The sequence below is a fragment of the Malus sylvestris genome, chromosome 3 (genome assembly GCF_916048215.2).
Source record: "Malus sylvestris chromosome 3, drMalSylv7.2, whole genome shotgun sequence".
In the NCBI taxonomy this organism is placed as follows: domain Eukaryota; kingdom Viridiplantae; phylum Streptophyta; class Magnoliopsida; order Rosales; family Rosaceae; genus Malus; species Malus sylvestris.
This window is the reverse complement of record NC_062262.1, coordinates 35,484,377-35,497,407: the sequence shown is the minus strand read 5'-3', so window position 1 is coordinate 35,497,407 and position 13,031 is coordinate 35,484,377. Positions and strand designations below refer to the sequence as shown.

The following is a 13,031-nucleotide window of genomic DNA, read 5'->3' as shown; positions in this document are numbered from 1 at the left end:
TTCTTGAGGCATATATCCAGCATCACCCTCTTCAATTGGTAGGCTCTTCTCAAGTAGAGTTGCACATCCAAGGTCACCAAGCTTATAAACACCATTCTTCACATTATATTATCAGGTTTTACATAAGTGAACTATTCCTATCCCATGTACAAACTGCAACGCTTTTGCAATCTGTACACATTTTTGTACGGGAAATTAGCTTATGCTAGCAGAAGTGAAATCCTTGTCAAGTTAAAAAGAGCTCGAATTAATCGAAGACTACAGCCTGGGAGATACGAGATAGTATCTCAGATATGTGTCAGTGCATGTGAGTGTGCATGCATGCCAGAGTCTGTGATATGAATATGGACAAACATTATAGAATCAAGCAAGCAAAGAACGGATCTCAACACCAAAACTAGAACATCTAAAACATTCATACAGATCTCTAAAAAGACGAGGAAAACAGAACACAAAAACAAACACACACACATACTTGAATATATTAAGATTTTCGAAAATCAAGAATTCATGATTGAATGCACTCTATAGCCTAGAGGGCAGTAAGGCCAAGGCCGGTCCTGAGGGTAGCCAAAGTAGATGCTGTCAGAATGTAATAAGTAACATTGTAAAGATAAACAATAGAAAAATGATTGGATTTTGGCGTATTGTGTACCGACTCCTCTTTCAGTCCGACTTAACCATACTAGTTACAGTTGCCTCTGTATAAAGAAGTGTTTCAAAATTAAAGTTGATCAAATTTTATCTTCGATCAACTATGTCACAAGAAAGAATAATAAGTTAGCTATCTTATGAATTAAAAAGGAATTTGTTGAAAAATTAGATTTTAAAAACTTAATTAGTACATTTGCATCTAAAAACACAAAGCGTATTTGTTTATCTTTCTTCTTTTGATATTTATTTGGGTAAAAGACTGTTTACTACCCTCATGTTTTGTGGTTTTCAACATTTAGTACATCAAGTTTTTTTCGTCTTAGATTCATACCTAAAGTGTAAATTTTGGGACAGTCTCATACATCCGTTAGTCAAACTGTTAAATTTGCCGTTAATTGTGACGTGGTGCCATGATTGGGCGTCACGTGTCATCCACGTTTTTTTTTTCTTTTCTTCTTTCTTCTTCTTCCTTCTTCTTCCTTCTTCTGCAACTTTTTTATTTTTTTTCTTCCTCCTTCTTCTTCCTTCCTCCTTCTTCCTTCCCCTTCTTCTCCTTCTTCCTTCTTCTTCCTTCTTCTTCCTTCTCCTTCTCCTTCTCCTTCTCCTTCTTCTTCTTCTTCCTCCGAATCTGGGGAATTTTTTTTTCCTTTTTTTTTCTTTTTTCTTTTTTCTTCTTCTTCTTCTTCCTCCGACTGCAACTTCTTTTTTTTTTTTTTCTTCCTTCCTCCTTCTTCCTTCCCCTTCTTCTCCTTCTTCCTCCTTCTTCCTTCTTCTTCTTCCTCCGAATCTGGGGAAGATGAAGGTTTTTTTTTTTTTTTTTTCTTCTTTCTTCTTTCTTCTTCTTCCTCCGAATCTGGGGAAGATGAAGGTTTTTCTTCTTTCTTCTTCTTCCTTCTTTCTTCTTTCTTCTTCTTCCTTCTTTCTTCTTCTTCCTCCTCCTTCCTCCTTCTTCTTCCTTCTTCTTCCTTCTTCTTCTTCTTCTTCCTCCGACTGCAACTTCTTTTTTTTTTTTCTTCCTTCTTCTTCTTCCTCCTTCTTCCTCCTTCTTCTTCTCATTCTTCCTTCCTCCTTCCTTCCCCTTCTTCTCCTTCTTCTTCATCTTCCTCAAAAAAAAAAAAAAAAAACCTTCATCTTCCCCAAATTTGAGAAAGAAGAAGAAGAAGAAGGAAGAAGAAGGAAGAAGGAGAAGAAGGGGAAGAAAGAAGGAGAAGGAGGAAGAAAAAAAAAAGAAGAAGAAGAAGAAGAAGAAGAAAGAAGAAGAAGGAGGAAAAAGAAGGAAGAAGAAGAAAGAAGAAAAAAAATAAAAAATTTCCCCAGATTCGGAGGAAGAAGAAGGAGAGGGAGAAGGAGAAGGAAGAAGAAGGAAGAAGGAGAAGAAGGGGAAGGAAGAAGGAGGAAGGAGGAAGGAGGAAGGAGAAGGAGGAAGAAAAAAAATTGTAGAAGAAAGAAGAAAAGAAGAGAAAAAAAAACGTGGATGACACGTGGCGCCCAGTCATGGCGCCACGTCATAATTAACGGCAAATTTAACAGTTTGACTAACGGATGTATGAGACTGTTCCAAAATTTACACTTTAGGTATGAATTTGAGACAAAAAAAACTTGATGTACTAAGACCATCTCCAATGGTGGCTTATAACCTAAATTTTCCCCTTCCCCCCCCCCAAATCCACTCCAACCCAAAACCTAAACCAAACTTAAAATGAAGGTAAATATAGGTCACAAATTTAGCCCACAAAAGTTGTTGGGACCCACGGATGAGAGTGAAAAGTGGGTCTTGTCCTGTAGCCAACGGCTACTTTTCTTCATCGGGTGGTGATGGTAATTGGACCGTTGGTTAATCCAACGGTCCACATTCAATTTTTTTTTTGTTTTATATTTATATATTTATTGAATCCAACGGTTTAAATCGAATATAATCAAATATAACGGTCTAAATTTAAATCCAATGGCTAGAATAATCTTAAAATTTATCGGAATTTAAATATTTTTTTCCAACAGCTAGAATAATTTTTTTTTTTTAGTTTATGTGGTTTATCATGATTTTCATGTATTGATTTAGTGATTTTTCAAAATTTATCGGAATTTAAATATTTTTAGGTTAAAATGTTCATAAAATTAATTTAGGATAGTCTACATAATTTTTTTTTTTTTAAAGTTAATTTTAAAAAAAATAGCCTTAATTCATTTTTTGATAATGTGAGGCTAAAATTTTAGGTCAAAAGGGTTGAAGTAAAAAAGCTATTTCTGGGCTAAAACCTAAATTTTCTAGGCTAAATATTTTTAGGTTTTAGGTCAGGATTGGAGATGGTCTAAATGTTGAAAACCACAAAACATGAGGGTAATAAACAGTTTTTTACCCTATTTATTTTTAGTAATATTTAGCTGGTCCTTTTAAAGAAAAAAAATAGATGAAGCAGAGACACAAAAATAACCATCAATTCTGTTCCAGACTTTGAATACATGACTGAAGTACCATTGCCGATTTACTAGAAAGAGAAGCATAGTACGTCCCATGTTCAAATTTATTATTATTATTTTTGTTGACAATGGTAATAAAGCTTGACAAAAACATAGAAAATTACAATAAAAAACGAAAAACCCTTAAATATAACAAAAATATAAGTAAATATTTATCGCTCGTGGAAATTACTTTATCAGTTTTGTCAGCTTAACTCCCATATTTTAATTTTTTTTCTCGACAATTACTTAGTACTATGGTTTAATGATACTTATAAGAGAAAGGGCTTAGGTTTAATTCTCGGCTAGAAGAATTCAAATCAAATTATTCTGGTTAGCCTATTGTAAGGTTTAACTCACTTTTACCCCGTAATGTATATAATATGGAAATATTAAAAAAAATTCCCCCGACGCTCTTGGCTAGGGAGATGAAATAGAATTACGAGTTACATACTACCCTTCTTCGCGGAAGAAAGAATTTATTCTTTGGACACTAACAACACATCATTTTGTTGTATTAACGTCATATAAAAAATCATTTAGTCAATTTGGATACCAAGTTGTCATCTATGAAATTGATGGTTCATCAATTCTTAATGTAACCATCGGTTTGCTCTACACATAGAAATGATTAAATGGGTTTCAAATTAAATAATATTTTTTTAAAAAGAGCTTTTAGATAATTAAAAAAAAAAGCCTAAAAATAATAAATTATTGCATACATTCTTATTGTATGATCAAGTGAGTCAATATATATATATATATTTTTTTTTTTTAAGAAGTGGCGTGGTATTTCATTGATAAAGTTAAAAAGGCTGATCAGTACACAAGAATAACATTTTGGGTTGCTCAAACCAAGTACAATCAATTTCGGAATGAATGGCAAAACGAGCGAGACGGTGGGTGTGTATGTCTCCACAGTGGACAACCTCGATCGTTTGCTTAAAAGAAACCCAAGAAGGGAAATTTCCTTAAAATAACTAATTTAGATTATAGAAAGAAAAAAAACCTCTTACTTCATGGTATCTCCTCCCAAACCCATCAATCTAACGGAGAGGAGGGGCATGTGGTTCATGAGTTCTCCATGTGACACCTAGCAGAGTCCCAGTTAACTTTAGTTCTGTTCAATACGATAGTGGTTTAAGCATGAGTAATTTCTACTTTACTACCATAACCACTGTTTATATATTATAATTAGTCATTGTGCACTTGTTGTACGGTAATGCTACAATCCTTAACTATGGAATCTTGTGGTCAAACCAACATTAACTTTTAGGTGTATATATTTATATGATTATAAATTTAAAATATAACATATATGTTATTTAGTAATAGGGTAATTTTCACTTTCTTATCCTTATTAATAATATTATACATGAATTAATAATATTGTTTAAGCAGTCACCAGAATTCTAGTATAATTAGCAATATATTGTCCTAGAAAAAGAACATGAGAAATTTTATTTGAACTCTTATAATTTTTTTTTACACTTAGCTTACTTACTATAGCCATATTAATTTTAATTAAGTTATCAATACCTCTTTAAAACCAAATTTACTACCTAAACTACCCTCATAAACCCAATTCAATATATAAATTTATCTTTACACCCATTTAGAAAATAAAAACCCAAGATTAGTATTCTGCAACTCATTCAAGGGATAAAGAGAGCAGTACCTCTTACATATTTGTCTCGTGCTTAAGCATTCTTTTGCTGATTTTGCTTAATCCCATATATCCTTTAATTAATACTTCATCTGCTGAATTTGTAGATGATTAAAAAATTAAAAAAAAATTAAATCCCATCTATGTTCCAGCTAGTTATTATGATTTGGAAAAGACGCTGATTTTGATCCGAAACCTTAAACAAAATTTAAATCGAACGAAAGAAACTTGCATCAATCAATTCATACCTTAATTGAAGGATTCAAAATTTCAAAATCATCATCCATCGGTCAAAAAGAGCTTGGTTTTTTTCTATGAAAGCATCTTAGGATTTTAACTAGATTAACGTAGGATAAGTATTGCGTGATTGTAGTGTTTGATTATTGAGTGTGAGTTTATTGATAAATTTTAGTTTTATTGTTAATAAATAGGATAAAAAAACAATTCACACCTAAAGTTTAAGTTGAGTGTAAAGAGAATTTATATGGAGTCAAATAAACTTTTCCAAAGAAGATATAAGTAAGACTAGACCATGAAAAGAAGGAAGAAAGACTTGTAGACAAAATATACAGCATGAACGACCAATTGCTACTTTACTAGACAAATGTGAAGAAATGCATTAGTAATGGAGGATTGCATATATAAATATAAATATATATACCTTCGTGTATATATGTATCTCTATATTACAGTGGCACTCTATCTTGTGAAGGAGCTTGTAATTGTAATTAACTCTATACGACATGATAGTTTTCTAGTATAATTACTAGCTTTATCTATTTGATGTAGCTAGTAATTAATCACCTTAATAAGCTTTTCTCAAGGATGTACTGTACTCAATCTTTGTATCCACTTTTTTTTCCCTAAATTTCATAAGTCATGCCCACTTTCAACATGCGCTTGTGAGGAATATTAAACACTTGATCAGTCTGCCTCAAATTTCTCTTCAAGAAATTGTAAGCATAATCAATCAAAAGTCTTCTCACTATACCAGCTCCTTCGGCAGCCGTCACTTCATTTTCCCCAATCAAATGAACTACTCCCTGCCTCCATGCTTTGTCTATTGCCTCAATCTCTCTGTCCAACAAATCTTGTTGCTTATCTTGATCATCAACTTGCCGCTTTGAATCCTCCTTTCCATTCTCTCCACTGTTCACCAAAGTCCAGTCTTGGACTTCTTCCTTGATCCCAAACTTGATCTCCCCATCAGAACTGTGCATATTATTTCTTTGAGATATCCAAAAACTGTCCCTTATGAACTCTTTCATTTTTTCCACCAACAATCCTTCGAAGGGTTCATTCTCATTGCGAACATCCGTGTACCCGTATCTTGCAACACATCGGAACACATTCAGATCCTTAGGCTCCACTCTCCGAAAAAGAAAGCGCTCTTCTAGCGGAACCTTGCTTATAGGCAATGATTTGATCGAGACAAAAACAAGGACGGAGTGCAATGCAGGAACATTCGCAGCGTAATGATCGAAGATCGGCGGGATGCCTTGAACGATTTCGGAATAGAAGATGGCAAGGCCAGGCATGCGGCAAAAATTTCTGTCAATGGCGGTTTTCTTGAGCTGTTCAGGAGAAATTTTGTGATCAAGCTCGTAATAGTACTTTCTTCGATGCACATCATTCCACACAAACATTACAAACATCAACACTGCGGCAAACGCGAGGGGAAGATATCCGCCCTGGTCAAATTTGTACAGCATTGAACTTAGACACAGAAACTCTACACTTCCAATGACAAGAACATATGAGATGATGAGGAATATGTTGGTCTTCCATATCATGATCATGATTAGCACTAGGAAGGATGATGTAAGCGTCATTACAAACACCACTGCTATACCTGCACATATATCCTTACGGTAATTAGATAAAGTCATTCATTAGTTTCATGGACACAGAAAGTTTTTCCTGTCAGACTGTAAATATGGACCATATAATTAATTTGACTCTCTTTCGTAAATGTGAGACTATGACTCAGGTTCAGATCAATTATGGACCTAAGCATTTGTTTGAAGATATAAATTTGTTGAGAGAACATTACCATATGCATTGCCGATCCTTTCAAGGGTTCGAAACCCTAAGGTGACTCCAACACAAGCTAACATGAGAAGGTAGTTCACTTCCGGAATGTAAACTTGTCCGGCATACTTGGTCGATGTGTGCACGATTTTCACACGAGGGAAACACCCTAATGATAGTGATTGTTGGATTACAGAGAAAGTCCCTGAAATCATAGCTTGACTAGATATGATCGATGACAGTACACTCACTACAAACATAGGCCAATACAAAGGTTCTGCATGCATTCAGCACAATTAGTAAAAAACCGATCGATAAGCATGAGTAGAAAATTAACATTATATCCACTAGGATAGTCTGCAGATTTGATATTTAGCTTGTAAAAGATTATTATAATATTATATACTTACTTGGTATCGACTTGAAGAAGGTATCTGCAACAAGAAGACGGTTCTTGCGAAGAAAAGAAGCTTGTCCAGCGTATGTCAATACGAGAGCCGGATAAGTAATTGTGCACATACTTAGTTGAATGGACCGTACTGTGAAGTGTCCCACGTCAGCAAATAAAGCTTCAGTTCCTGCAATTTGTGAAAGTCATTAACACTTCATTGAGAAACATTTCAATGTGTAAATAGTGATTTTGAAGAATTTGAATGAGTTACAAACTCATGGAGTTTTAATTGACTTTCCAGAGAGTTTTTATGTGAATTTTGTGTGGATTCTCTCAAAATCTGAGGGGAGAGAGCCTTGGTTTTTTAAAACCTAAAGTACAGTGATACACTATGAAATTCCTCTAAATATATCAAAACACTTTTTATTTTTTTTGTTTAGAGAAATGCTAAGAAAGCTATGTCAAAAGTGGGACTCTCCATGAACTCTCCACCACCTCCTATTTTTGGTTTAATTTTCGTACCAACATTATAAAACATTGTGACAAAAACATGAGGTAAGGGAGAGTCCATAGAGAGTCCCCTTTGAAAGAGTCTTCTTAGTATTTTTTTTTTTTTTATAAGTGAAATCATACGATTGTATATACTTTGACCTATAATTTCTTTAAAATCTTGCTTGAGTACAATGGCATTTTTGTGAATTTGTGTAAACTCTTTAAAAATATTGATTAAATTATACAATAAATTCATTTAAAATACGAAAAATCACCACCAAAATTTTTAATGAAGTAAATTGGAAACCTGTTATGGCTAAGACAATGCCACCAATAGAAATCCAAGCATCATGTTTGTTCCTTCTGAAGTAATCTACTATGTATTTTGGGTTTAGAGCCTTGACCACCGTCGGATCAAACTTGATGAAGTTGTAGACGCCAATTCCAGCAACCATGATAAACCAAATGCAAATAGTTGGTGCAAAACTGTAGCCTATTTTATCAGTTCCAAATCTTTGAACCATGAATAGGCCAATCAAGATGGCTACTGATATCCAAACAATCCGGTCTGTACACACAAATTAAATTAAAATTAATCAAATTATCTTTTCACTATCCATTTTATGTACCACCACAAATAATACGTGTATCAAATTATCACTACCATCCGTCATGGCAGATGTAGCTTGTTTGATTCCTACCACAGCCGACAGAACTGCCATCAAATTGGAACAAAACAATTGTTATTGTTCAAGTCAAAAGACATTAAGCACATAATGATCATGTGAGAGTAACAGTTAGTCAGTGACACTAATGAGCATGCAAGTAGAGAGATTTTTAACAAGGCTACAAAGATGGTCTCAACATCGATATTATTTCTAACTTGATCATTTATTGAATGAGATTTTATACAAAATAAATAAATAAAACAAGTAGTGAAACTTTTCAATATAAAAAGAATTTAACTAAGATATGCTTCAAGAATTCTAGCATATAATCATAAATATATTCGCATCTCTTTATATAAATCATCACGCAACCATGTCAAATGATGAAGATATAGATATATACATCTTTTCTTCTTTGTATTTAAAGATCTGACAAACCTGAGAGGGAAGGAGTGAGGATACCATCGCCAATGACCATGGAAGTACCAAGCATGGTGGCGAATAATAGAAAGACTTTAGCGGATGGGCTGTTCTCTAATAAAGATTTAAGCCTTGATGCCCTCTTTACACTTTTGGTAGGGAACTCGAGCTCAAAATTTGAAACATCACGATCCTCTGGTTGTTGACTCGGAGTCATACCAATCTTGGCGTATCGACACAGCAAAGAGTATAGTGCGAACGTCCCTCCTGCAAAAATTTAAATTATGCATGTCAAGCGTTATATTTGCTGTAGTGATCAATTTTTTTATCTAAAGTTTTATTTTTTGTTAAATTAGATATTAGATAAGTTACTAACGAGGTTTGAACTCACGTTGTCATTAAAAAGACAAAATTAAGGATTTTGAAGTGGAAGAATTTTTAAGTGATTTTTTCTTTCTTTTTCATAGTTTAATGTCCCCTTTTTATATTTATGTGTTTCCTATGACAAGTTGGGAACATCAACTGCAAGAATAAATAGTTAAATACGAAGGATTTAATAAGTGATATTGTTTTGTTTGTAATTACAGATCTAGGAGATGTATGGAATCTTACCTTCGCCATTATCGGTGGCCCGTAAGACGATAAAAGTGTACTTAATCAGAGGGATTAAGGTAAGAATGTAAAAGAGCAAGGAAAGAACACCCAAAATGTCATCGTCATGGTTGATGCCTTTGTTGAAGATGCTCGCATACATATAGAGAGGTGATGTACCGAGGTCCCCAAAAACTACCCCAATGCTCTGAAATGCCAGGTGCATTGTCACCAGCCAGTCCTCATCCTAGAAAAAGTCCAATAGTCATCAGTATATGATTTATGCTCAATTAGGTTTTTATTTTAAAAGTTAGCCTCAATTCAACGTCACAATTTTTTTTTTAATACGATCATCTATTTATATTAAGAGGTGAGAAATTTGAGTTAAATCACACAATAGATTAATTGTAATATTTTAGTGTTGAACTCTTTTTTACAAGAGTCGAACTTAAAACCTACCGCTTAAGAGTGACAAAGTCAAATAATGTGTAGACACAACTGTAAAAATAAAAGAAAAAAAGTTTGAAATCAATGTTCAGCAACAGAGAATGAACACTTTCGAAGACATTTTATCTATAAATTAGATATTCCTAATTAGCATGAGCCCTGTGTGAGATCCTAATAGGAGACCAAACGGGCACATGGGATCAGATGACAATCTACGTCTTAAATGGCTGTCTCATATAAAGTAAAAAGAAATATTACAAGATTGTAGTATTAGTAAACAACTTTAATGTTTATTAGTTAAGAAATTATTAGTTAGTTTCCGACACGTCATCTTTTCAATCAAAATTCACCACATGCCTTTTAATTTTAAAAAATATAAATATTTTAGACTAGCTTTCCATGTTTATCCTTTGAAATAAATTTTCCAATTTTATCATATTAATTATATGGAATTATTGTCATTTAGTATTACAATTTGATTGTATTTATCCTTACTTGTAAATGGTATATATGAGGTTTAACTTTATAGATGACGAATTTGATACCAAATTATTATGACAAACTCATTATGTGTTTAGCCAATCTCTCACATTTTTTTTTTGAACAAGACCTCTCACTTAAAGTGAAGAAAAATACCACTAGAACGTTATAACTACTATCAATATATAAAAGCGTTAAAAGCAAGGACTAATTGTAAAATAATATCATTCTTTTCCTTTTTGTATCAACTAAGCAATAAAAACAACTGAAAATATGACTTTAGCCCCTAAAACTTAATTTTCTCAACATAAAACTCGACATAAGTTTCTTGAATAAAACCCATTGACTAGATTCCACATCAGCAAATTCATTAATTATGTTTGACTTCACATAGTAAAAAAAAATTGGATGCCTAAAATACCCCTATTTGAATTTTTCTTTAAACCCTATTTAAATGTTTGATGTACATAATTAATGCCATGCAGATGAATGGTAAGGGAGAATTAATGATTTTACAAAAAAAAAAATTAATGTTATAAATTCATTGCCTAATATATAATAACATAAAACATGTCTAATATATGTTATTATACATGCTTAATTAAGTCAATAAAATTATATTTTACATATTAATGTAGGTAAATTATTTCACACACACACACACACATATATATATGCCTTATATATGTAAAATTCATGCAAAATAATTTAACTACAAAAAAAAAAAACATTTGATTCAAATAGTGCACCTACTATTAAATTTTTAAAATGTTAGATTGCTTAAAAAAAAGAAAAATAATATACCCAATATATGTAAAATACATGAAAAATAATTTACCTACATAATAACAAACCCATATATGCAAAATACATGCAAACTAATTTACCTTATAAATTCATTGTTTAAGTTTTAAAAGAAACAATGTTTCTACTAGTTTTTTTTTCTTCCAAAAATAAAGTACCTATTATTTAATTTTTACGAAAACTGTGTACCTATTGTGTAATTTAAAAAAAAAAAATTACACACTGTTTATTTTTTTTTATGAAAATAATGTAACTATTGTTTAGTTTTTACAAGAAACAATGTATCTACTAGTTTATTTTTACCTTTTTTTTTTAATTTTCACAAGTTAATGTATCTACTTTTTCAATAGAATGTATATTGAACTAATTAGATTTGGATTTGGCGATTTCACATAAAAGAAGAAAAGAACTTATTCTCTCTTTTTCTTTTTCTTTTTTTAAATTAAAAGCAAAAAAAACTTAAACTAATTGAATGTTGTTGACAAACAAAAGACAATAAATTAAAAGTATAAAAAAAAAACCGTAATAGCCATATTAATGTTGGTGGCATGGTGTTGTAAATAAATTTAAATGTATGGACATCTTTTATCTTACATGGCATTAAATTCAAATTTTGGGTTTTATTTAGATGTTTTAATATAGGTGGGTTTATATCTAGAGTTCAACAATTGTAAGGGGCTAAATCTAAAGCACCCTAAAAACAAACACATTTCTTTTGCTTAAAATAAAATAAAAAAAAATAAAAAAAACTATTTTGTTTTCTTTCCTTTCTATTCAACAACTGTTCGTCAATTTTTTTGGTTGAAAACAACCTATCGTTGATGAGAATTGCAGTCGAAACCTTTTGAAATAATATGGAAATTGGTACCACTGAACCAAATGACTTTGAAAAGTAATATTTAATACACAAAATATCAGTAAAATCTCTTGTAATATATAGTACTATTAAATAACATATGATAAAATGGAGACCTTGGACTCATGGCCATGGGGAACTGTTAAGCTGCGTGACTCAAGGTCCAAGGAGTCGTCTCTTGGCAACCTTTCCCATGAAAGTTTCTTCCCTTCGAGCTGATCCTCATCATGATCAGGATGATCAGAAACTTCCTGATGATCTTGGCTTACTAGATCTATGGAGTTTTCCACTATATCAGGCATTTGTATAAGACCTAGATAGCCACTCAAATTAATTTCTAGAGAGAAAGAGAGTTGTAGGTAGGTTTCCTCTTAAAGCAAGTATGGGAGTGTGTTCTCCTGGATGTGAGGATAGAAGGTGATATTTAAAGGCAAATTAAGGAAGAGGCCACAACTCATACGGAGTATGTACTCCCATATACTCAAATACTCATATACATTGACTGATATCGTATAGATATATGCATAATTTTTTTTTTATATAAATTTTTTGTAGAGACGGATTATGCGAGATTAGCTCTTTGTCAACAATCGTGTGCAAAGCACCAACCCTCTCCCAAAGGAGAAAGGACCGTTGCACCCAGAAACCCCCCGCCCGTCCCCCCTTTACTGGATTTTATTAATAATATGAAGAAAAAAAAAGTAAAACAAGCGGGGGGACTAAGCCAATACGCGCTAAAAACAATTAACGAAAATGATATGGTCTAATTTACGACTTCTTCAACTTCAGTCTAGTTTACGACTGCTTCACCTTCAGCCACCTAAAATTGATTTTCCATAATTCTGCTGCTCATATTTCATTGCCAAAATCCACTTCCACAACAACAATTTGCTCCTCGCGACTTTGAACGGAAGAATGGAAGCTCGACACAGTCTCTTCTATAAGACTAATCAGCAAAACCAGGTACCAAGTCCCACCACGTAAAACTACTATTCATTGCACCAAAATTATCAAAAGCATCCGTCAAACAATTCCCTTCCTTGAAAATATGTGAAAAAACGCAAGTGCAAGCGA

General features: G+C 32.6%; 1 protein-coding gene across 1 annotated transcript; it reads right to left on the bottom strand.

Moving 5' to 3' along the window:
* Nucleotides 1–5,379: 5,379 nt before the first annotated feature.
* Nucleotides 5,380–12,337, bottom strand: LOC126615547 (potassium transporter 5-like). The gene is made up of 8 exons (XM_050283377.1): nucleotides 12,074–12,337; nucleotides 9,392–9,617; nucleotides 8,798–9,046; nucleotides 8,356–8,406; nucleotides 7,999–8,259; nucleotides 7,219–7,386; nucleotides 6,831–7,085; nucleotides 5,380–6,629 (listed from the first exon to the last, which is right to left on the bottom strand). The coding sequence occupies exons 1-8, from the start codon at nucleotides 12,257–12,259 to the stop codon at nucleotides 5,641–5,643; spliced, it is 2,385 nt and encodes a 794-aa protein (XP_050139334.1). The 5' UTR covers nucleotides 12,260–12,337; the 3' UTR covers nucleotides 5,380–5,640.
* Between the last annotated feature and the right edge of the window lie 694 nt (nucleotides 12,338–13,031).

What these genes read in the sequence shown, in the direction of transcription:
- LOC126615547 (XM_050283377.1), bottom strand. Translation starts at nt 12,259, where the DNA reads ATGCCTGATATAGTGGAAAACTCCATAGATCTAGTAAGCCAAGATCAT. An exon ending in CCCATGGCCATGAGTCCAAG is followed by an intron (nt 9,618 to 12,073) that starts GTCTCCATTTTA and finishes GACTTTTTCTAG; the next exon opens with GATGAGGACTGGCTGGTGAC. An exon ending in CCTCACTCCTTCCCTCTCAG is followed by an intron (nt 8,407 to 8,797) that starts GTTTGTCAGATC and finishes ATTTGATGGCAG; the next exon opens with TTCTGTCGGCTGTGGTAGGA.